General features: G+C 37.8%; 5 protein-coding genes across 5 annotated transcripts; 2 read left to right on the forward strand and 3 right to left on the reverse strand.

Moving 5' to 3' along the window:
- Nucleotides 1–1271: 1271 nt before the first annotated feature.
- On the forward strand, nt 1272–2457 carry CBG01688 (the record flags this gene model as incomplete). Its single annotated transcript, XM_002634084.1, has 4 exons — nt 1272–1371; nt 1420–1544; nt 1589–2117; nt 2372–2457. 4 exons carry the CDS (start codon nt 1272–1274, stop codon nt 2455–2457), a joined length of 840 nt encoding a protein of 279 aa, XP_002634130.1.
- A 294-nt stretch (nt 2458–2751) lies between these two features.
- On the reverse strand, nt 2752–4593 carry CBG01687 (the record flags this gene model as incomplete). Its single annotated transcript, XM_045235862.1, has 6 exons — nt 2752–2905; nt 2985–3195; nt 3253–3611; nt 3656–3915; nt 4229–4302; nt 4347–4593. 6 exons carry the CDS (start codon nt 4591–4593, stop codon nt 2752–2754), a joined length of 1305 nt encoding a protein of 434 aa, XP_045091911.1.
- Nucleotides 4594–8378: 3785 nt separating this feature from the next.
- Nucleotides 8379–9268, forward strand: CBG01685 (the record flags this gene model as incomplete). The annotated part of the gene is made up of 3 exons (XM_002634082.1): nt 8379–8503; nt 8919–9088; nt 9132–9268. The coding sequence occupies 3 exons, from the start codon at nt 8379–8381 to the stop codon at nt 9266–9268; spliced, it is 432 nt and encodes a 143-aa protein (XP_002634128.1).
- Nucleotides 9269–11211: 1943 nt separating this feature from the next.
- Nucleotides 11212–17993, reverse strand: CBG01684 (the record flags this gene model as incomplete). Its single annotated transcript, XM_002634081.1, has 6 exons — nt 11212–11313; nt 11438–11621; nt 11675–11823; nt 11897–12020; nt 12999–13107; nt 17924–17993. The coding sequence occupies 6 exons, from the start codon at nt 17991–17993 to the stop codon at nt 11212–11214; spliced, it is 738 nt and encodes a 245-aa protein (XP_002634127.1).
- A 1868-nt stretch (nt 17994–19861) lies between these two features.
- CBG01683 lies at nt 19862–23215 on the reverse strand (the record flags this gene model as incomplete). The annotated part of the gene is made up of 10 exons (XM_045235863.1): nt 19862–20261; nt 20323–20547; nt 20595–20861; nt 20909–21012; nt 21661–21813; nt 21862–21959; nt 22017–22222; nt 22266–22357; nt 22409–22520; nt 23085–23215. The coding sequence occupies 10 exons, from the start codon at nt 23213–23215 to the stop codon at nt 19862–19864; spliced, it is 1788 nt and encodes a 595-aa protein (XP_045091912.1).
- Between the last annotated feature and the right edge of the window lie 2653 nt (nt 23216–25868).

Raw genomic sequence — 25868 nt, forward strand, 5'->3', positions numbered from 1 at the left:
GACTTTGCCCTATCTTTCTTCTCCTCCTTTCTCCCGATTCCTTTTTTTCCTCCAGAATCCTTTCATTCCATATATCTCGTGTGTGTTGATAACCAAGGAATTCTTAATTCTTCCTCTCCGCTCAGCTCGTCTTCTTCTTTTTTTTCTTTCTAAAAGACCGGTTGATAACGTCGATAGAAATTTTTTGAATGATTCCTCCAAATAAATTCTCAACAAAAAAGAGAAAGGAATCTCTCTTGTTCTTCTGCCTCCTTCTTTTCTTCAAAATCCCAGAAGAAGTTTTTTTTGGTTCGGTGTATCGACGGCAAAAGTCGTTAAGAAGATTGATTTATAGGAAGTTGTTATAGTCCGAGTGACACCGAAACCATCATAATTTAACTGATAAGATAGAAGAAGTGGGGACTAATGGAGTAGGGGTGGAGACAATATAATGATCGACATTCCAAAAAATTGTCAAGGGAAACGGATATGAGAAAGAAGAACGAGAAGAGTGGTCTCGTTGGCAGTATAAAAGGAGTTTCTAGAAGTAGAGAAGTTCATTCGTTTTTTGATAAGTCAAACTTTTTGGAATTTCACTTTCAAATTTTTTTTGATTTTGCCGTTTAGGAGGTCGCCGTGTCTTCTAGACACTGTGGCGCCTGAAGAAATCTAACCAATTCTTTGAATCTTGTGAACAGTTTTCTGAAAAATTCCTTTTTTGAGCTCAATTATCTCGGTTGCCATGAAAGATATCAAAAATAAATTCTCTGATAAAATGTTTGGGATATTATGATAAACATTTTATCAGCTTACAGCTTTTTGGCATCTTTTACATGAACCTAGATAAATTGGCTCAAAGTTAGTCCTTTTCTATCTCGTTTGAAATTATCCGCTCGCTGATTTCTCCTCATTCTCGAAGTTCACCTGTTCTAAATCTTATATTTCAACGACTGTCTCTTCAAAACCAACTACAGTAGTCTAACCCCAAATTTACACATCGTTCCCATGTCTCTCTCCTCTCCCAAACCAATTTTGTTCTCATACTCTTGCACACGCAACCAAAAAACGTTCAAATTATAAAAAAAAGTGTCCTTCAAGTGAAGTGAAAAGACTATAAAATCTAACGGCGCTTCGATATGTGGTGTGGTTCCATTCGTCCGTGGCTCCCAGAGCTCTTTTGTTGTCTCTAACCCTATAATTTTGAGTATATTGCGTGACGACGACGACTACTAGCCCCTCCCCCTTCTACCTTCTCTCCCATTTTTCAACTTCTTCTCGTTTTCAGTGCCGACATGTCACGGTCGATCGACTCGTCCAGTTCTCGGATGCTTCCATCCCCGATTACGAACTTCGTGACACCATCTTCCTCATTTTCAAGTCATCAGATGCACGGTGGGTTTTTGAGATTCATGGAGTAAATTCTGGAAGAATACATTTCAGATATCTATTCATTAGCTGCCAGTTATCTTCAAGCACCACCACCACCCTACACACCAACAACCACGTTCCATCCACACAATGCACATCAACTACTATTACTTCACAATATGACCGCAGCGGCTCAGGTAACATTTGAGATATGATAAGTCTAAATAGTATTTATTTTCAGGCACCAGAAGATCCAGATATAGACGTTGTTGGTCTTACAGACACCACTAATCTAGTATCATTGAATGATAAAGAAGAGGAAGAGAAGCTGGATCAAACAATGACATCCGAGGAATCCGATAGAATCAGCATATCCACAACTGAAGAAAGTGGGCCTCTCGATTTGACTTTCAAGCCTGCCTCGTTGGATTCTCCAACTTCTTCCTCATTTGTTCCATTGAGACCATCAGTGATCATTGACCATCACATCTCTAAACCACATACATCCGTTCGTCGATCCATGTCATCTGTTTCGTCGTCAGCATCATCTACACAAGAAGAAGTGGCCAATCACTTCCGTCGATCGTTATCCGGAAAGTGGCCAAAACGATGCAAAGTGAATTCAGAAGAGGCTCGAAGCTCCCCACTTCGTCGTCGCCCATCATTCAACACTCATACTTCTGTATCATCACTTTCTGTTCATTCTGTATCTCCAACTCCACCGAATCCACCACCAGCACAGACGATCATCGTCAATAATCATTGTACCGGTAAGTAGTTTGTTGAACAACTGTCCTAAATGATAAGAAGTAGTATGAAGATCAATGAACCAGTTCAAAATTACCCTCGACAACAAAATGATGATATGGGATACTGTAACGTCGTTTCCAAAACCAATTCATTTTGTACTTTGATCAGAGATTACGTATTTGCAGCCGGTGTGAGAACATTTGAATCTAGAAGATAATTTCCATTAAAAATAAACTAGACATCAAAATCCAGATCACTAAAGTTCTAATTTCAGATACATCTTTATCGGTAGCTGATCACTTCCGTCGTGCTCTTTTTGGAAAAGGACTCTTCGATTTCCAGAGGAAATCCGACAAATGAATGGATGTGTCTCATCCTAATTATTCTGTATATTTTGCACACTCATCTGTATTTTTCCATGCTTCCATTATTTTTACTCCATGACTATTATTCTATTTTCCATTTATTTTTATCTCTTATGTGATACACTGATTGTAAGTCCCGCCCACACATTCCCTCCCGGTTAGTTTTCATTTTTTCTATGTCATGTTTTTGTGTTCAGTTCTATATTTTTGTTTTATTCGAAAATAACAGAAAATATAATACGAATAAGTTATAAAGAGATCTATATTTTGAATTTCTGTCGCTGAGTGATTATCCCAAGAATCGATCCCTCCGGTTCATCGAGTTTTTCAAAAGTTTTCGTGTTGAAACCACGGAAGCCATAAGAGGAGAATCAGAAAAGTAGAATTGAGGAATTTTGCAGAACCCACAACTTTTGGCACAGTATAGACGAAGAGCAGATTTGCTGGAATTCAGAGATTAGTTTAAATTCAAATTTGAATTAAAATTAAAAGTATAGTATAGTTTTTCAAAACTCATCTCACCTAAAATCATGTTGGCAAGCTCCACTCTCGGCCAATTGCTCACATGTATCCAATTCATCTTTGCAGTCTGACATACTCTGAGCCATCTCACTTGGCGGATTACAATATTCACACGTTCTTGGACAGTATTCACTTGCTACTGAAAGCTTACAAGCCCCTTGAGCCTTCACTTCTGCGCAATCAATTTTGATGGAATCGATGCATTGGTACCCTGGAATTCACTAACTTTAGCTAAATTTTCACTAACTTTAGCTAAAATTGAACATACCGCTGCAGTTTTTGCAAGTAACTGGACACAATTTAAGATAATATCCAGGCCGAGAGAGACAAGTGTCAGCTGTGACATGCTTGCAAATAATTTCATCTTTATCTTTACATCCCAGAAGGTTTATCAGAGAAGACACTGATTTTGGATTGAGATCTGGTTGGCCTGGAGCCAAGAATGGTTCAACTAACTGCATTGGATTCTCAAAGCTAGAGGATGCTGGAGGATTGGAAGGTGTGATTGAATTGATCTTTTCATCCGGATACTGTGGATATTGATTGTATGAAGAGTAATAGTTTTGAGGAGCACGCCGAGAAGTATCTAGAGACGAAGTGAGTCCAAGTTGTTGGGACCACGGGTTACTGAAAGCTATGTTGTTGTCAAATAAAAGAATTCTTAGACTCACTAGTGCTGTGGAGTATGATGTTGTAAGGGAACAAAAGCATATGGGCTGTACACACTAATTGGTTGGATTCTCATAGGTTCTGGTTCTGGCCAGATTCTTTGAGGCTCCGGGATTAGTTCTTCCATATGAGCCATTGGATACTCGATGACAGTTGGATGTTCGGGAATCGTGAATGTTGTGTCATCCAGCTTCTCATATTTTGGTAGTGGTGGGCTTATGAAAGTTCCGTTTGGGAGCATTCGCGGTTGTTTTAGGCGGATCTGAGGGACAATTTTACAGTTGGTATAACTTATATACCGTATAAGTTTGAGAATGACTTCGACCAAAATTTATTATTGCATTAAAATATTAAAAATATCAATTTTCATAATATTATTGCAAAAAGCTGTCGGATTTTTTTTTGAATTTTTTCGTAATAACTTTTCAAACATTTTAAGCCATAAAATTTTTTAGCCGGAGCCCCTGTTATACTTCATTAAAATGTAACCACTGGCCTAAGATTTAGCTATGAACCAAGATTTATCTTGAGTCTACGAAGATATGTAGTTGGAGAAAAAATGGTCGGAAACTCACAGATGGGCTTCGAGTAGTTGTTGTCGTTGAAGTAGTCGCAGGATTTTTGAAAAATTGAGTGACCGGAATCGTTTCTGAAATTTTCTCACTGCACGATTATAAAACTTTTAAGACTCACTTATTCGTTTCATGTCAGATTTCACTTTTGAGTAGCATTTTCCGCAAAGTTTCGGGCAATAATCGGACAGCATATCATCACAGTCTTTCTTCCTTTCGGAACTGCACGTGATGAATTTCGAATCTTCGCAAAACTCTAAATTCTTATAAGTACAGATTAGCAATATCTTCTCGATTCCTACCAATACAATTTCCACATGTTTTTCTACAGTATACCATTGCATATCCAGGTCGAACATTACAATCATTTGGATTACAGTATGGACTTTTATCTTGGCATGATCCAGATGAAACAGATGCTGATATAAGCTTCAGGAGATATAGAAACCATATTGGGAGGAATAAAATCATTTTGTAGGTGTAAAGTGTCCAAAATAAGTAAGGAGTGGTCGAAACACTGAAGGAGCGTGATCAAATATAGTTGAACGAAATTCGGAATGTTTACTACTGGGGTAAAGGTGAACCAATTAACGAAAGATGAACAAGAAACTCGATACTGTGTTGAGAAGAAGTTGAGAGTACGGTTTTCTGTTTCTCTGGTGCAAGACTAATGAGAAAAGGGTCTTCCCGGTCGGCTCTCGGTTGAGCTCATTGAGCTTTCCTTCTTCTGCCATGATCATTGAATCGGCGGCACTTCTCAGAGGATTTCCGTGCAAAACGTGTAAATTCGATCATGGATGTCCTCCATCTCAGCGACTGATTGCTCGACAGTAGTGGCGTGTGTCCCCGGAAACAAGAGAAAATGTTTGCGCTAACAGAGAATGATGATTTGGTTGTGCAAATAAATGAACGTCATTTTGGATCAGCACGACTTACTGGGAAGTTTTTGATGCATGAAGCAGAAAACAACAATAGCAACAGAAGAAAAAACAATCAAATTTGTAGATAAAAACTAAAGGCTGCGACAACATAAAAAGGGAAAATACGACTTTAACTATGTTTCGAATCAACTCTTTAGGTTTATAGAAAAATTTTACCCCTCTGTTATAATGCGATTCAGCCGAATCAAGAAATCTGGAAAGTTTGACTTTCATTTTACAAAAATTTTATGAAAGAGTCGAGTCACTAATTGTTCCAAAAAGTTAGAACTTTCTTCTTTTTTCCGTTAGAACTTTCTTCTTTTTAATTACCGTGAGGTCCTCCCCTCACCGTCAACTTTGAGCCGATTTATCTCTGTTCCTGTGAAAGGTTTCAAAAAGTATTTAACTGGTGAATATTCTTCAGCATATCAAAAATATTTTGTCAGTTAAGCATTTTTATAATATTTTTACAGCTCTCGGCTTCGCCGGCAACTTCCGACCCGAACCTGATTATGGTTCGCTATTCATCCGTTTTGGGTTCTAAACCTGGCCAAAACAGTTCTAAACCTGGCCAAAACACTTCCGAAATCTGAATCCTTCTCAACTTCCGACCAAAAGTTATGAGCAAAAAGGGAATTCGACGATTAGGGAAAAGGGCATTAAATTAGCTCTCGCTGTAATTTGTACACAGCCTTTTGATTTCCAGGTGGTAAAAAAATCAATGGATTGGTTTAATAAAATAACAGGAATCATTAAAACACATAAAACATGCGCATGTGTCTAATAAGTGAACAGAAAAATATAAAAGTGCTGTTGAACTACGAATTGATAGAAAGAAAAGAGAACCTTGGATAAAATTTGAAATGTCGAAATTCTACTTGAACTGAAACTGAAACTGCTGCGATACCTTCTGTGAGGTCCTTTTCGAAAATGAGTACTTTTCCAAAAAAAAAAGATTTACCCCACCGCTCCTCCCAGTTATCGGAACCAAAAAATGTAGATTAACAAATGTAGTGAGATACATCAAAAAAAGTTATTCACAATTAAATCAAAAGAAAGTCAAACTTTATGAAGTGCTTCCAAATTTAACAAGCTTATCTCGGATACTGGCAGTTTGATCATACATTTTCCTGACTATGATTCCCGTTTTTCTCTAAATTTTGAATATCATGTCTTCAGATGACGTTCTTTTTACATGTTCATTGCGTCACAGACCCATCCACTCCTCCAGTAAGGTTAATTCATTTACGGATAAGCCTCTCTTATTGTCTTCGCAGAAGTTATCAAAGTCGAGAAGGTGAACGAAGAAAGTTTTATTTCAGTTCTATTATATTTTCACAGAATGAATCAAGTAGGAGATCTATAAAATCTACTATATATTCTATGCATTCCATACCCATGGGTTTAGGTTGCAGCGGTTTAGGTTTGAAACTTCCCTCTTCAAACCCTAAAACATAAAGTATCCCAATACGATTCTGTTTTTTTGTCTCTGTTTAAATCTGCATGATCAACACCTTTTTATGTTCTGGGTTTTCCACCTGATTGTCTCCGATCTCTCTTCCGTTTCCATTATGCTTTCGAATTTTACGCGGAAGCTTCCTCCAGGCAACCTGCTCATGGTTTGTGTGCTCTTGTTCAGTATCATCACGTTTCGGGTTCGGTTTTCCGTGTGTTTCTGAACGGGGCTCCGCCCACTTTCCACGTAAACCATTCCATGAAATAGTGTAGAACTGGAGAGGATCCAGGCATATTAGGATGGTTCTAGAGGGTCTGAAACCGGTGGTCATGGGTATAAATTGATAGAAAACTTTGAGAACGTTGCATTTCGCTCTGTGCTCTCATTTTCTTGCCTTTCCGCTGTTTCGAACTCTTCAATGTTTCTCAAAAAACTGTCAAAACTATATCAAAAACAAATCAGTTCCTTAAAAGGAGAAGAAGTGTTTTGTTCCGAAAAACAAATATTGTCTTCCGTGTATCCATCCCACCCGCGCAGAACCATGTACGGAAGAGAGTGAGAGCACATATAGCATACGGAAAAAAGCCATAGTTACTGGAAAAGTTCGATAGAAACTAGTTCGTTGGTTTTAAGTTTATTTGTGTTTGAACTTGCGATAAAGAGTAGAAAGCTAAAGTGCATGTTTCAGCATTATTCTATTTCTGAATCCTCAAAGTTTCAAGGCGTTAGACCTGAGACTGGTCATGGAACAAATAGATAAACATATCATTTTACTAGACTCATTTGAGCTAGATTTCATTTTAACCCAGTTTTTCTGTATCATAAAAACTTTAAGTTTTAATTTCTTTCGATCCTAGTACGTTTCTATACTTTCCCACTAGCTCAATACCCTAAAATCAATGTTCATGGACAAACTTTCACATTGTTTTCATTTGTATTGTCGTATCTGTTGTATTATTTTGTGTGCCTGGGGCTGTTTGCACAAGTTCAAAAACTTGTTGTTCTTGAAAGTTAGCATAACCGAGGTTACCACTAATAAGAATTTTTCTGGGAGCTTAAGCTTTTTAGAGCCGTTAACATACTGTAAAACCTGTAATAGAAGGGCCCCCACACTGTCAAGTTTGAGTTCAATTATCTCGGTTCCTATGAAAGGTATAAAAAGGTGTTAACTGACAAAAAACTGCGGATATTATGATAAACAATTGATACTTTTTTATACCTTTCACAGGAATCGAGACAAATTGTCCCGATATTAAATATTAGGAATCCATTATATTACAGCTTTTACGGTGGTGGATACACCAATTTCTCTCCCATTATCAGATCAGTTTCCGTCTCGGTTTCACGTGATGGCCAATCCGACTAATCGCCACTAGACCCTTCAGAAAAAAAAACTTGCCGAATCGGGCAAGAAGCTGGTGTTCTTCTTCCCATATTTGCGTTGGCGCGATGCCTATAACAACAAAATCCATCAGCTGACTAATTTGTCTTCGGGAACAAAGTTGTTCCTGTGCAGCAGAACAAGCGGGTTTTTTCTCCTGAGCATCACATCACTCCGCATCATCCATCGAGAGAGACCGTCTCCCCCCGGAAAAGCGTGGAGCTCCCCCCCGGGCCTCTCCGATCGTCGCGTGCTCTTTCGATTCGGCTCTGTGTAGTTCAGGTTCAACCGTTCGGTCTCCTCCCTTCTTCGATCACAAATCCAGCTTCTGCTACTTCTTCGTTGTTTTTTTCTGTTCTCAGTGCAATCACACATCTCAGATTGATTTCAGAAACCATGAGACGTATACTCATTGTGCTCACCACATGTGCTTTTGCTGATGCCATAGGAACAATGTTGGTTCAGGGAAGACCAGATACGATACGAACTCTCCGAGATATTGTCAGGCACTCTTCCCATCCGTAAGTTTTTTCTTGTGATTTCTGCTGCCCTGTGAACTGTCCGTCTTGCTTTTTGAAAGGACACTAACTTTGAGCCAATTTTTCTCGGTTCCTGTCAAAGATACAAAATTTTTGTCAACTAATAAATTGTTTATCATTAAATCAAAAGTGTTTTGTCACTTGTCACATTTTTGATATCTTTTACAGTAACCGAGATAAATTATCTGCAAATTGACGGTGTGTGGGACACTTCATATATATGGCATCTACATTAATTGAGATGCCTTTATTTTCGGTTTTCCATAAAGTTCCAGTTTGCAAACATCAGAACTTTTCTGTTTATAGCTAACACACACTTTATTATGAATCACTGTTTTCCGAGAAACCATCTAGAGACCATGTTTACAAAATGTTCTCATTTGTACTTTTTTTTCAGATCCCATGCACCATCACACCTCGACGATCGTACTCCTGAAGTTCCAACCCAACCCGAAATTATTATAAATGAATCGAAGACGTTGTCTCCTCACCCCAAAAAGCGAAATGTTCGATTTATTGGCAAAGCACGAGCACGTAGGCATATTGGAAATGTTGTAGTTGAGTCAGGTAAGCTGTTATTCCACAGAATACGCCTATTTTTCCAATTAAGGACAATGTGATCATGTGGATCTAATGGACTGTTCCGATTTTGAAACTGATGAAATGACATGTATGTTAACTGCCACTGGAATGACTTGCTGTGTATGTACGGGACTTCTTCGAGCAGCAAAAAGGAGTATATTTTGAGACTGAACCCATATAATCAGAGAATGTATATTAGGTAAGTTATCGGGTATTTTTTCTTTTTTGTTATTGGACTAGAATTGATAACATAAAACAACAGAGGACAGATGACGTACTAGACGCGCGTTCTATAGTAATGATCTGGTTACTGCAGGTCTTCTACACTTGAATATGAAAGCAGGAAAAAATGTAGTTTTTCGTAGAGCAGTTTTTTTTTGCTAAAAATAAATTTGAGATGGGACCCATCAGAAATTCTTCATTAAGTTCAGTCCATTTATTCAAATTGAATACCGTAAAACCTGCATTCGAAGATCCGACCCTTCTATTGTTCCAGGGATTTTCGGAGGGGCTTATTACAGAGGCCATTCTATTGTTCCGCCCTTTTTTTTCGAAAAATTTGGTCGAAAAATTTAGGGAATTCTCGTTCAGAACTCATGAAAATTTGCCGATTTTACCAAACATTGAGCAAGTTTCTCTAACGCAAAAAGAGTTTTTCAACAAATTTCTGCGAAATTTGAGAATCTGCGGAATATTTTTCACTGAAAAAGTAAAAAAAAATTTGAGTTCAAGCATTACACATTGAAGCAGGCCCTTCTATTAGAGAGGCCTTCTATTTCTTTAGACCTCTCTAGAAGGGCCCTAATACTTCAGGTTTTACGGTATGATGAATCTTGCTTTTTTCCAGTTCCCCACCGAAGAATACTGAATTCATGGGCTCCCAAAATTCTTTCTTTTCCCATTTTTTTCGGAAGCATTCAAAGTTACGACTCTCTCTCTCCCTTTCTGCTTTTATCCAATTCGAAGCAAGCCACGTAATCTTTGATCTAGTTTCCAGAAATGTCTTTTTTCTGTTGACAGAGAGAAATATCAAAAAACAGAAAAAAAAACTTTGTCGTAACTTTTTGTTTTCCATAATAGGACTTTGTACTGTGTCCGGACGGAGAAAAATATCTGGACCAGTTTTCAGGACAGAGTACAATAACAGATTGTTTTGAAAGCCAAAAGATTGACTTCAATGTAAGGACTCCATGTCTTGAGAATTCTAATTTCTCAAAGACCAGATACCTCTATTTTCGCTAATCCTATATTTCTGTTCGTTGCTTGTTTACTGCTTTTCCTTTTTCCCCGTAGGCGTCGTCTCCCGTCGCTCATTCCAAAAACATTACACCTCAATTGTCAAAAATAGTTATTGTGTTTTGACTGTCCACACACCATGACACCAGTTTCTATTTTCAGAATCCAATGGATGTAAATAAAAGTACGATCTCATCGACACTTCTCCTCATCATTAATTCATCCCGAGCTGCTTTCAATCCTGCCTTTCTTCTCCCATTGATCGATTAAAATTTTTTAGATCTCAAAAAACCAATTGAACCAATGAATTCCCTTTTGTATTTTTTATTTACATAGCATCATAACGAAATTGAACAGGAGATTTGGTAAACTGCGAAACCATGGGGTTCACAAGCTACACAGTCTGGAATCGGGAAATGATGGACGGGGGAGTGAAGGGAATTTGAAGGAAAAAAAAGAAGAAAAGAACCTTGTTTTTGAGGGAAATGGGCAATTATATGTACAATCCATATTTTTTTGGGAACCAGTATGTGAAAAGCGTGAGCTACTCTAGTTGACAACGATTGCAGATCCAAGAGAACTGCACGACTGGGCCGAAGTTGGCATATTTACAGAGAACGGGGAGTTCTAGAGAGAGAGAGAGAAAACATAACAAAAAAAACATCAAAGAGGAAATTGATAATCAGACTCCACAACCGATGGGGGATGCAGAATAAAGAAATGGTATTAGGAGGAAATATGGTCAAGATTTTAGAAGAATGAAACGAGAAAATCAAAAAAAAAAAGAAAGAAGTCAACATAAATTATTACATCCTGAAATGGACGCTCTCATTTGTTTTGAGGTTACGGCCTGAAGATCGATGAAAGAGGATTTAGTCTTTCATGTAGTTGCTTCTCTTGAAGCCAGCGGACGAGATTCCATCATCACCGATGATTTTGCTCTGATGCTTCATGAAGTCCTTGAAGCGTGGATCCTGTAATCATAATAACTGTGATCTTTGTTTTCCTCTTATCATTCATGATCTTCACTCGAGTACTATTTGTTTTTGAATGTTGTTATCACCCTATCAAGTATTTGTCTTCTACAGTAATCCTTACATCAGTGATCGACATCTTTCGCTCTCCGATATCAGCACCTCCAGCAGTGGTAGTGGTAGTGGTGGTGGTATTGTTCGAGTCCATTCCCCAAGAGAAGCTCTTTGGTGAGGATCCAAACAGCATCTCAGAAATGGACATGCGACGAGCGCGTGGCTGGGCCTCGATTGGTGAAGTTGGAACTGGGCTAAAAGTAAATGATCCTTTTAAAGATGGGGATGAAACAAAAAGTACCCCAACCTGGAGCCCTCATTTGTTGAGAACTTGCGTCCTCCCAGTGCACCGACTTCTGAGTCAGTTGAATCCATCGAAATGGTTCTCTCTTTTTGGACACGTCCCGAGCGAGTTGGTGGCTTCCAGAGACAGTCAGTGTCGAAGTCTGGGCGAATCTGAAAAAAGGGAGAAAATGAGAAAATACATGGAATCAGTGAGGGATCTATTCCGGACACCTAAGCTACTTACTGGGTCTTCACCTCCAGCAATAGGAATGCTGGAACTGGTGGAGTGAGCTGAACCTCCAGTCACCGCTTTGAAGGTGACATTCGGTTGAACGACAAGATCACTTACTTGTGGAGCCTTGGACATCCTGAAATATAGATTCGTGTGCTGAGTGTAGTCGGCAGTAAGGAATAGTTTGAATTGGGACCCACCCCCAGGCCTATTTATACCCGGCCCGTCGTCCGACATCTCTGCGTCTTAGTGCACACTATGCCTATCGTAACCGACTTGTTTTTAAGGAGAGAGAGAGAGAGAGAAACGAAGCTGAGACACAAACAATTGCATTTGACCACGTGAATTTGCACATGCGCCATGGCGTCGCGCGCCCCTAGGCGTAAACATGTCAGTGCCCATACTGGCGGTCTTCGGTCCACTGGTGGAGCGGTGATGAGTTGTATGGGAACAAAGAGATACTTACAGAGGAGAAAGGTCATGTGTTTAACATGTTTACAGTTTCAAGATCCCAATAAAAACGAGTAAATTTCAGACATTGTTTATCAATCGCGGTTTATGATTTCATGTTTACAGGAGAAGCTTGGAACAAACATAGCTTTTTCGCTTATCTGCCAATCAACTTCTTTTTTTTTGTTGCTATTAAAAAATTTTATTTTCTCAAAAAATACTTAGCATACGTTCTGGTAAACACCCTTCTGGTTTTCAAAACTTTACTGGATACCAAGGACTAGCCCGATGCCTACTGGAATGGGAAGTTCTCAATGCTTCTACATACAACATATGTCCCTAGTTTCATTCTGCTTATGAACGACGTTTGCTTTGAGACCTAGAAGTTTCTTCTCTGAAGAAACAGCCACGTGTTTCTCTGCACTATTTTACTATTTTTTCTGCAGGAGCTGGTCCCCACTCCTTGTCATGTGTTGCACGGTGTTTACAACACATGCGCTATTCTCGATATCTCTTTTCGAAGAAGCTCGCATGTTAATAAACAAGCCACTATTTTTAGCATCTTCACAGCTTAATAATCTTGTTTTCGTCAATCACTGATCTAGTCATTGAGTCGTCGAGATGAGCGAACACCGCGTTTCAGAGATGTTTCCCAAAGACTCACCACAACGAATCCATAGGGTCGAGCGGCATTTTTGCAGTTTCTTGGTTGTTGTTATTGTTTTCTTTTTCAAATGGTATGACGGACGTCGATACTGGGCTACCGAACAGTCCTGAAAAAAAAGATTTTATTGAATTTTTCATATCTACAAGTTTGCACTTTTAAAGCTGTGCATAAAAACAGCAGATCGTAAAAACGAGCCACCGAGAAAGATGAAAAATGAGGCAAAAAAGTGGGGACGGGAAAAAGAAGAGCAGCGGCGCCACCCAAGAGAGAGCATTGAGAAAGTGGAGGGGCGAGAGAGAAGCTGCCCACTGGGCGCTGTTGCATATTTTCAAATGGCGCCTATTTAAAATTCTCAAGTGTTTTAAGCAATAGAATAACAACTGCAGATGGGATGGGATGACGCTTTTCAGAAATCAATTATTACAATCAAATGAAAAAAAAAACAATTATATGCAGAATTTTTTGTGTCTTGTTCTGAAAATATATGAAACAATTTGCAACAGGAGATGTTCATGTGAAGAAGAGAGCGTAAACAAGTTTTCGGCTACGAAAACCGAATAAGGAGGAGTCCGAGAAGAGCCGACGGCTATTTTCGGTTAGAAAAACGGGACGAAAAAGAATAACAAAACCGTGGAAAACAAAAGTGCAGCAGTCGGCCCATATTAAGATTCTTATTTCTGACAGCTGAGTTGGAAACGCTTAGAGAAAGGTAGGAAATAAGAAGCGAACGAAAAAAAAGCACATAAAGACGGTCTTCCCTGTGGACATGATAGGAGGTTACCAGCCAGACCAGCGAGAAGGGCAGAATGGGCACGTGCTTGGCCCGCCGACCGATCGGCGTGGCGCCGAAGAAAAAGACTGGAGAGACGAGAGATGTAGAAAGAAGAAGAAGACGGAGAAGAGAGATGAGACACAGACAAATGAGCACTGTTTGAACCCAACTTGGTTATAAAAAGCCTTGTTGAATCAGTGATGAAGAGACACAGATAGATCTTTGATATAAGACAAAATGGGGGTGTCTATCTCCGAAATCTCCAAAACAGAGTGACAAATGGATTTCGAATTCGTTATTTTTTTGAATCTCTAAAAATGGGCCTGGCTGTTAATAATAGCTAAATGATGTAGTAAGATAAAACAAGCAAAACAAAATATTGAAATCTTCAGAGAATACACAGTTTATCAGACAAAGCCCTTCTGGTTCTGGTTGGTTAAATTATGAAGCGGAAATTTGATTTTTGTGTAGAGTCTGATTTTAAAAAAACCGTTAGCTAAGATAGAATTGTACTGCATATAACACACATTTTCCCCCATTCCTTGAAAATCTAGCGCTAGGTACACAATTTTTTGAGTTTTACACTGAACAAAATTAATAAAACATGGGCGGTTAAATACGGCCCTCGACAACAAAGTCCAGTCATGCGTGCATCTAGATTTGCAGAACCAATTATTTCAGAAACACGAGTTACTATGTACAGTAGTCTGTTCGAATATATAGAAACAGTTACGCATTCCTAGATGCCTTTTGTTCTAGAAAGAGTTTCAATTCGAAGTTATTTCGAAATGATTCACATGTTATTATGTGCTTCTATTTTCACCATGACATCAATATAAAAGTGTCTAGACAATCAAGTACTTTTCAATAACGAAAAAAGAAGAGAAATGATTCGTCTTGTCTTTTTCAAATTCTTTTAAACAAAACAGGCCTGGAGAGTATTGAACTTTTTGTTTTTTTTTCTGCAGAAAATAGATTTCGATTCGACTCTCTCCTCGTTTCAAAATCACGAGAGCGCACTTTTTTGCGGGCGGGTGTATGGGGTCGAATGGATGGCATCAACAACTCGTTTTGCTTATTTTCACTTGAATAAAGCAAAGGGATACTGTAACTGTTGTTTAATGTTTCCATATGGAAGACTCTAGAATGTTGGGGTTACTGTAATAAAAGCTTATTTTCTCTGGTAAGCCCAAAACATTACTGTAGGGGAATTCACATGAGAATCACGATGTGTACCTAGATTATGTTATCGTGGGTTGTTGGAGAGGAGGTGGTCTTTTCCAATGTTATTCTTTTTATCTTTTTGATTTCTCTCCTCTCCAACACGTGTCCATCGAAATGTAGGCGAACATCAAAGATTGGTACGGTAGGATTTGAAAAAAGAAGAAGAGAAGGTCGACCCCAAAACAAAATATGTGTCCGATTGGTTTCGGAAGAGAGAAATACAACGGAATACGGAGAAGAGATAGATCTTTTTGAAAGATTCTCTCTCAGTACGATTTGTTCGTTTTTTGGCGATTTTTTGAGCGATTTTCGGCAGGGAGAGAGAAAAATAAAGAATGGAAGACACGTGTTTGGGAGAAGGACATTCGTTTTCAAGGACTCTGGGCAGATGGGAAAGATGAGAAAAATAGAGCGACCAAAAAATCGCAGAGATCAAAAATATCCGAGATGCGAGGGACAAGAAGTTCCAATATTTGAGGAGTTTGAAATTTTGAAAATTTATAATTTTTCTTAATACTGTTGCGAAAAATTCAAAAAAAATTAGAAATGCCCAGAAACCACCCTCGAAAGTGAAAATATTGTCTAAAAAGGTGGCGGATAGGGACGAGAATTTGAGCTCCCGCGCGAAATATAATTTTAAGAAAATAAGAAATAAGAAATATAGGCCACGGCCGTTGGCTGCAACCTCTCAAAGTTGGCGTTTCCTTTTTTAAAGTGAAGGAAAAAAATGAGTAAAATCCGGAAAAATATCCATGTAAAAAAGGCGTCTCTCCGCCATGGCCTAGGTTTCCCACTATGAGCGGTAATTCAAAATTTTGTCCCTGGTTGCCAACTTTTTAAACGGCGTTCTCGGATATTTTTTCCGAATTTTTTCACATGATGAAAATGCATAACTTTTTAAAAATTTCAATGAAATAAAACAATTTTGGTTGGAGTTTCTCTTTAAATACGGAGCTATAGTAATTATGAAGTCGTTAGCAAATTAAACTCGTGTAAAGTCTGAAAATTTTTACCTCGATTAATATTTTAATCAGTTTTGAAAAATGATAATTCCAAGTTTGATTACGGTATCAACAAAAACTTTGGAAATGCTTTCTTGTAGTAGTTAACTAAATAATTGCTTCCAGTGGCGTTCAGGAGCTCAAGAAGCTGAAATAATTTTAAAAAAACGAAGAACTTATAAGAAATCTGGTGACACAATCAACAACAAACTGAATCATCGACCAGTTGAAAGCAACGTGTTTGTCAGGTGAAAAGAGACGAAATAACAGGGTCAGAGTTTTATTTTATCAAGATGATTGGGTCCCTCCCCAATCGACAACTGTGCACCCCCGGTTCCATCGACGTAATCATTTTCCACCCGACTGTGTTGGGTGTACTCTATCCGTGACGTCATCTGGTGTGAAGACTCTTTGGGACCCCTTCTCTCTTACCGCCACCCAGGTTTTTCTTTCCGTGTCTCTTCATTTGGAACACTATTTCGTTATCTGTAGCCTAATGAAAACGGAGAAGAAGTCGACGGGACAAGGCGACGTGTCGTTGACAAAATGTCCGATGGCGATGTCGAAAAGCTCTCATTCTCTTTTGAAAGACGACTTTTTAGATTCCTCCCCTCCCACTTTTCTGGGTAAAAATGTGGAGAACACGTGGTGAATGATCAGAATACCGTACTACTCGACAAACTCTCTTCTTTTAATAGCCTTACAGTTATCAAAGTTATCATCCTTTTGATCGCCTTTTCGATGACTTTTGACCGTTTTCATTTTGTTTGGCAAGGACTTAAAAAGAACTGTTTATGCGGTATTTTCGCCGTTAAAATTTGGTCGAAAGGGTCATATAATCGGACTTTAATAACTAGAATTTCCGTTATAATGATAACAGAAAAAAAGACATCGGTATCAACGAAAATGGGAAAAGAGAAAGAACTATTTTAGGCAAAAGGGACTGGGCATTTAATGAAAAGCTTAGTGTGCTTTTCGGTTTAAAAAACTGCTGTTTTGGACAAAATTCATAGCTCCATCTTAGAAAAATTGTTTTTTGAAAAACGTTCCGGAAAAGAACACCGCGATTTTTGTTAATAATCAAATCAGGATATTCGAATTAGGCCTATCTATAGAATTAGAGTTATAATTCATCTAAAGATTACTGTCGTTTCCAGAATTTGAAAAAAAATGTGTTCGGAGATTTCTGAGCACCTAATCACGCGATGAGATAGTGGGCCAAAGAAAAAAGTCCGATGGACGGAAAGCTGATTTTTCATGTTTTCCAGATCACAGGGTCCTGAATATTTACAATTTTCAAAAAAAAACCGTTTTTCGAAAAGTTCAATAACACAATAAAAATATCAATAGTAATCGCATTAACCACAGCAAACAACCACTAGTGAACTACTCAAACGAGTGTCAATTCGTGTGAAAATTTGACCTGACTGTTTTGCAATTCAAATTATCGTTGTATTATGTTTATAGATACCGTACTCTTGATTTGTGTTTTTGTAATTCATGCTAAATAGGAATAAAAATGCTATGAATACAGGATGAGGCATAATAAATAACATACCGTAAACTATCAACTTTGAGCTCACATATCTCGGCTCTTGTGAAAGATATCAAAAAGTAGTCGACTAACAAATTGTTTATCATAATATCAGAAATATTTTGTCAATAGAATGGGCCAAAGTTGAAAGTTGGGGATGCCGTTCTATTAGAGTGTTTACGGTGTTTCTTAAAATCTTATTTTAGTGAAAATATTAAACTTTCACTAACAATTTTCGGTGTTTTTATCGAAACATCTTATATGGGACAGTTTTATTTGGGAATTCAGGAAATTAAGGATGATGAAGGAAGAATTAGTTCAATTTAGTATTCTATACCAGACATTACGAGTAGAGAGTTTTAGGAAACATTTAAATAAGTCTTAAACTCACTTGCAACAAACATCCGTGGTGTCTCCTCAACTGTAGATTTTGAATCGTCAAAGAATGTGTGTAGAAGCATATTTGTTAAATTGAAACTATAGTGTTTGAAACCTGGAATCAGTCAATTTAATGAAAGAAGAAAAAGAACCATGGAATGGAGTAAGTATCAAGCAGAACGACTGACAGGAGACTGTCTGTTATATACGGTCAAAAACGCAACGAGTGCGACGGAACGTGACAAGTAGTCTGGGTGAAAAAAGAGAGTACTGAGGACAAGAATTAGAGAGAAAAGAAGGAGAAGAGAAGGGAGTTGGACAAGAAGAAGAAGAAGTCGGTCGTTCTTTGACTGGACACAAAAACGAATCACGTGGTTTCGCACTCCTGTGCAACACTTGAGAGCATTGAGCAATGATCGAGTGAGCTCTCTCTGAATCTTCCAGTGGCTAGTGGACAGTTTAAATAGCGCCAGCTTTGATCGTTCTTCGTCTGAATACACAAAAAGCTCTGGATTGGAACAATAATCAAAAAACATTCAGGAATTGAACAAGTGAAACGAGGAAGTTGAAAATAGGATTGAATAAAATTATTATAATAAAAAAAAGTGTGGGAAAGTTGAAAGCACAATAGATAGTTTTCTGGTTTCTCGATCTCTAGAATACTGAACATTCAGAGCATTGAAAAATCGAAGAACCATACATTTTCAAGGAACCAATTTGTAACATCTGATCAGAAATTGAGGAATGTTTGACTTTCATATTGGCCAAATTCTGGTCTCCGCTTGCCCAAAAACGGCTGTATGGCGGGACACGGTCAGATTTTTGTAGGAAGTTGAAATTTGAAATAATACTTGGTCGGAACCTTGTCGTAATTTGTTTGAAGCTTAGTCATCTTTGATGGCGATTTAATCTGAACAACCTCCGTCCAGTACTTGCCCCGAGAATTCACATCTCGAACTTTCCAAGTTCCAATTCTTTGTTTCCACCTATCCTTCTCATTCACCGTCAATCTAGCTGATAACAACTGTTAAGAACTATGAGTTCAATTTTTCCTCGAGTGATCAAAGTTTGATAAATACGCGAGTTTTCGAGAAGTTGAGTTTTGCAAGCAGGTCACAATGCAACGTTTAACAGATGTTTTGGATCTCCAAGGAGCCTCAGCACCCTTCGACTGTCATTTAGCAGGCCTTTAAAATTTTATTTTTTTGCGGTGGTCCGATATGAGGAGAATTAACTTCTATCATCATTCTATAATCTAGCGGAAGCATGAATAATTGTTTTCTAGCTGATTTCCAATCAAAAATCCGTCGGTTTCCAAAGGGATTCCAATGGTTCGTCTGTCAACGGCCCGTTCGCCAACATGCGCCTCTTCAGCTGTCCTTTAGTACGACCTCGGGAATGCCCGTGTTCAATATCAAATCAAAGATTGAATTTTCAGATACCCCGATTTTCATGATTGATGACCTTCAACAAAAACAGAGAATCACAGATTGGAAAAACCGATTATCGTTTTTGACCTGAACATTTAAAGAGAACGTGAAATAGGTAAAAATACGGTCCAAAATGTAAAAAGTTTGAATTATGAGTCAATGACCATGGTTAGATACAAAATCGACCAAAAAGTATTAGTGGTGCAATGGAAAAATATTTTTTGTAATTTCTAACATAGTCTTGGAACGTTTAACTTTCTTGTATCTGTAGTAGTTTACCATTAAAATAAATAAGTTAATCATTGAAGTTGTCTAGTGTATCAGTACTCTTCTCCCGACCGCAAAGGACTATCCTTTGACTCGAGCAACCTCTTTTACTCTTTGTTGACTTTTCCACGAAACACTCAAAACAGAGAAGGATTAAAATATGATTTGTTTATTAGAAAAAATAATGTGAATCAAATAACACTCCCAAAATGAAGTTATACTTCTGTACTATTTTCAGAAAGGTTCAGAACTATCTAAAAACTTTGACCTCTTCGTGAGATTCTGAAATTCTGAATTTCTGAAATTCTGAGATTGTGATTCCGGGAAATTGGACTTTTGAATTTTTGATATTTCGGGATGGGATTTTTGTAATTCTGAAAGTCTGAAAATCCAAGATTCTGAAATTTTGAGATTCTGAGATTCTGAGATTCCGAGTTTCTGGGTTTCTGAAGTTCTGGGATTTGGAAAATCTGAAAGTCTGAGATTCTGAGATTCCGAGTTTCTGGGTTTCTGAAGTTCTGGGATTTGGAAAATCTGAAAGTCTGAGATTCTGAAATTCTAAAAATTTGCAATTCTGAAATTCTGAGATTCTTAGGTATTGAAACTCTGAAATTCTGTAACTCTGGGATTTTGAATTCCAGAAATTTCGAGATTCTGAAATTCTGACACCGTACTGTTTATTAATTAATGAATATTAATATATTACTATTCATACTTGAATTTACAATCCAGAAGTTCTCTTCTGTATCGTACAGTAACCCAATTCGGAATTTCTTCACATCGAATCATCCTCTGATCATAGACATATTTCACTCTTTTTCTCACTGCTTTCGCTAGTTTTTTCTCAAAAGAAGAAGCCAATCGAGTTTCTCGAAGGGTTCCATTATAAAAATCCATCCAATTTCCATTCAATGCAGAACCATCAACATTTCGATAATGCCTGAAAGCAATCATATTCAGATAAACACAATGAAAAAAGAAACTGACCTCACATGTCCGAATCTTTTAGGAACAGACATCACTTTGACTCCTTCAAATTGAAAAAAAGACCAGTGAAAAAACAAAGAAGCAACCAGTTCGGGACGAATGACTCCCTTCAAATTGTACCAACTGATTTCAGTTGTTTTGTTGTATTTTATAAACATCATATCCGATAAAAGTTTAGCTTCTGATGTGTACTTCTCGGGGATTTTCTCGGTTTTCAAAACTCGATTCGTTGAGAAACTGATTTCTCCAATGTTTGGAGGCATTGATCTGAAAGAAATTCAGCTCAAAAATCTCCAAACAAACATAAGACAAACTTCAAATAATGCTTCAGATTGAACGGTCCTGTGTAAACCAATCTTTCATCTATATCCATGTTGATGACCCATTTCGAATGGAATTTACTTCTATGATGACACTCCTGAAAATTAAAACTAAACCCTCAATTTCATTCTACATGTAGTGTGGCCTAACTTTCTCAACATGATTTTTCTAGGCCAATGTAGTTGATGGTCCAGAACAGGTCCAGCGTGCAATTCCCCGTTGCCAACTGGTGTGTTTTCGAAAGTTGGGTTTTCTAGACCATCAACTTTTATAGAACAGAGAATTGGCTTGATATTCACCTGGTGTGTTTTTCTTTTCATTGTAACATGGCGACCTAACTTTTGCGAGTTTTCTAGGTCACCATGGTAAATCTGGTATGTTATCTAGGCCGTTTTACTGTCGTTTAGTACGGTGACCTAACTTTTCCAATTTTTTGACCCTGAAATGTCCGGAAATTTACCTGGCCGGTGTTCTAGGAGATTCTCGACAAACCAGAATTTTTTAATGTTCCACATATTCTATAGTTTCCAGCCATTTACTTTTATTTCCATACATGTTCAAATAAAACTTTAGAAAACTCAAATTGCAAAAGTTAGGCCACATGCTAAAATGACGTAGAACGCACTGAGCCGAATTTAGTGATTCGAACGAGATTTCGAAAACTTTCCGTTTTATTAGGGGTGACGCTCAAATAGAGGTAAAGTTCTAATTGAAGTACTATTCTCCAATTAAATAATTAACTCACATGAGTCTGTAGAAGATGAGACATCCATCCCACTCTCAAATATTCCGTAACATATTTTGTGGATTCTGCAAGTCCCAATCGCTCATAATCATCTATGATTTTCCGATCATAATCATTCATGTTGAACAAATTGAAATAGAAGAATGTGGCTCCCTGAAACCTATTTCATTTTAACTAGAAATTCTATACCAGATTCCAAACCAGAAGTCTGTAATGCTCCACGTATTCTATAGTTTCCAGCCATTTACTTTCGTTTCCATACAGAGGACCAACACAAACTGATATTTCATGAATTGGTTCTGGAACTTCCTTTTTGTTTTCTTGTTTTCATAAACGATCCATAGAAAATCACTTACTTTCATAGGCCCTGAAAACCAATGGAATTGGTTCTCTTATCACTTGATTATCTTCTTCTTCCTCATCTTCAAAGCTAACGCTAACATACTCAATTCCAAGTCTTCGTGGACAAGTGATAACTGATAACGGCCAAACCACTGATTTGAATCTGGCAGAGTGAATTTCAATTCTATTGCAATCGTAGTATCGGCATGTTGCCGGTTTTCTAAAATATAAACAAAAATAAACATCTACCTTCTCTTTCTCACCCAAACGTATAAAGTGCCGTAGTGATAATGGATATCTCTTCAGGATAGACGAATGCAGAAAGAAGTCGAGATTCGGCATCAATCAAATTGTTCTGAAACCCCATTCTTTGATTTCAGAGCGTTTTGAAAAAAACAAAACTCACAGTGTCTCCAAAACCCGTCGCTCTCCATTTTTTAAACTCGTCTGAATGGGTAACGTCGTCTGTCGTTACTTGGTTCCAATATGGTACAATACAAGCATTAGATAGTTTTAAACTGGAAAATTACTTTGAAAGAATAGTATACTGCAGAGATGTCCGGATTCCGGATTCCGTGCTTTTTTTCATTCCGGACTCCGGATTCCGTATTCCGGATTCCGAGAAAAATTAGTTTCATTCCGGATTCCGTGAAATTTTTATTTTTCCGGATTCCGGATTCCGGGAAAATTATTTTATTCCGGATTCCGGATTCTGTTTCTCAAAAAAGTCATTCCGGACATCTCTGGTATACTAGTACGAAAGAAATCGACGAAGGTCCCACAACGACGACTACAGTAACCTCAAAGTATTTATATTTCCGGATTATTTTCCTTTGTTTACTCAGATTTTCGCCGATGATTGATTGTTCTCTTATTTTTCCACAAAAAAGTCGGAACATAACAATTTTTGACAGTTAAAAAATTTTCTGAAAAGTACGCAAATCGAGAAAAAAACGCAGAAAATAAAAAAATGTAGGTTACGGTAGTTTTCGTTGTGGGACCTTCGACCACTGGCGTTTCACTTCCGATATTTTTGTTCCAGCATAAAAATATCAGTTACTATTTTCAAAAAAAAATCAAACCTTTTGTTTACAGCTCCCTGTAAAATGAAATTTCTTTCAATAATTTTGACTCTTCTCAGTTGATGAAACAATAACCAATTCAATATGAAAAAAGAGACGAAAACTATCGTTTTTTGTCGGTTCGGATGCATTTTTTCAATGCGGATTCACCTATTGTTCCCCTGTTGAAATCCATTTTGGAGATCGTTGCCAAAGATTTCTTTTGGCGATAAAAAAGAAGCGATGGATACATTTTGTTTCTCCGTCCGATATGAGTCGGATTTTGAAACAAATAAATTCAGTCAAATCTTCAACTTAAAGTCATCTTATAGCTTTTAATTTTGAATATATTCGAATTGGGTGCTGATTTAAAAGAAAAAAACGATTTTTCAAAAAAAAAATTAACAGAATTCAGAAAATCCTCTAGAAATGCGCCCCTAAAACCTTAGAAAACTCTAGAAATCTCTTCCCTGGAAATGCGTAGGTATGGCGCAACCCCGAAAAATCCTGACTGGGTTCATTTCAGTCCGTTTTTTCTGATTCTTTTTCTCATCGATAGAAAATCTCTCTGACTACGCGGTTACCAAAATTCGTCAAAAAATAAACAGTTTGAACGAAGATATGATAAAATACGTACGAGTGGGTTGAGTTATCGATTTTTTGAATTTTCAGGAGAATTTTCGAATTTCGGCTTGTATGATGAGAAAATTAATCAAGAAGTGAAGTCGGATATCAGTGTTCCCGTAGATCTTCTGTTACCAGAAAGCCACGCGTACGCTTTTCATTGCAATAGTAATCCTATTTCCAAAAATCGAAAATCGTAAAATCTAAGAAACTTGATAAGACAAGAAATTGATTTTAAAAAACATATGTGAAAAGTTAGCATGAAGTGTTAGTTTTGAACTTGTAAGATGGACGTTTGAAGTCGGAAGTCGGTGTGTTCCAGTAGATCCTTTGCTGCCAGAAAGCTCAGCGTACACTATCAATTGCTATTCAATTTTCTTTTAATATTTGATATCGGACATTTGATAAAAGGGGGACGTTCAGTGATAAACACCTAGCCATGAACCCCAAACAATGGCGACCTGAGGCCTTTTAGTACTTTTTTACTTCAATGACGTCGATCGGCCTTCTAAAAAACGAAACAGCAATGAGAAGCGCATCCGAAGCTTCTTGACAGTGGGCAGCATCCAACTCTTTCCAGCATCCAATATCCAATCCTCCTTGCTCATTCGTTGCCCAGTGATCGTAGTGGAGTAGAGACGCCAGTAGTCTTCGTAGAAGTGATCGGATTCCTTGTCATCCCAGCTGCCCTGGAAGCTCGTTACAACTCGGACTCCTCATCGACTCCTCGGTCCGACTTTTCGTTGATTTCTCCAGCTTATATAGCACCTGTAGATCAGATCTGGAGATAAGATAAGAAAAGAGTTCATGAAAGTTGTCAGCACGCGGAATTTCTGGTTTTTTTTGTAATTAAAAAAACGAGAATAGTAGATTCACGTCAGATTACTGTAGTTTTCGATTTAGGTCAGTGTTCTGAAAACATGTGAATCTGGAACATTAACATCATCGGCGTAGACCTCTCACCATCAGAACACCTAGAATTTTAGAATTGGAAAAATGAGAAAATTCGAAGTCTCGAAATCTTTGATTCTCGACACCTCCGAATCTCAGATTATCAGACCCCCAGAATATCAAAAATTTTCAATTTCCGAATTTGTGAACCTCAGAATCTCAGAATCTCAGAACTTCAGAATCTCAAAATCTCGGAATCTTAGAATTTCAGAATTCAAATTTCATCATTTTCTATTTTCTTCTTTAGATTTTCAAACTATAGTTTCAGAATTCAGAAATTTAAAAATTCTGAAATTTTGTAATTCTGAAATTTTGATATTCTGGGGGTCTGAGATTCGGAGGTGTCGAGAATCAAAGATTTCGAGACTTCGTAATTTCTCATTGTTCCATGATGTTGATGATCCAGATTCACATGTTTTCAGAACACTGACCTAAATCGAAAACTACAGTAATCTGACGTGAATCTACTATTCTACTATTCAATCTACTATTCTATACAATCTACTATTCTCGTTTTTTAATTACAAAAAAAACCAGAAATTCCGCGTGCTGACAACTTTCATGAACTCTTTTCTCATCTTATCTCCAGATCTGATCTACAGGTGCTATATAAGCTGGAGAAATCAACGAAAAGTCGGACCGAGGAGTCGATGAGGAGTCCGAGTTGTAACGAGCTTCCAGGGCAGCTGGGATGACAAGGAATCCGATCACTTCTACGAAGACTACTGGCGTCTCTACTCCACTACGATCACTGGGCAACGAATGAGCAAGGAGGATTGGATATTGGATGCTGGAAAGAGTTGGATGCTGCCCACTGTCAAGAAGCTTCGGATACGCTTCTCATTGCTATTTTGTTTCTTAGAAGACTGATAGACGTCATTGAAGTAAAAAAAAGTACTAAAAGGCCTCAGGTCGCCATTGTTTGGGGTTCATGGCTAGGTGTTTATCACTGAACGTCCCCCTTTTACCAAATGACCGAAATCAAACTTTCAAAGAAAATGAAATAGTAATTGATGGCGTACGCTTAGCTTTCTGGTAGCGAAGGATCTACTGGATCACACTGAGTTCCGACTTCAAACCTCCGAGGAACAGTTCACATCTCTCTCTCTCTCTCTCTACTCTTGAACTTCTGAACTCCTTTCGCAAAACTTTTTATATATTCTTGCTAAACTTTTTATTTAAGCGCCAACACAAATTTCTTTAATTTGATTCAGACCTTTATTCATAAAT

The sequence above is a fragment of the Caenorhabditis briggsae genome (assembly GCF_000004555.2).
Source record: "Caenorhabditis briggsae complete genome, chrIV, whole genome shotgun sequence".
Lineage (NCBI taxonomy): Eukaryota > Metazoa > Nematoda > Chromadorea > Rhabditida > Rhabditidae > Caenorhabditis > Caenorhabditis briggsae.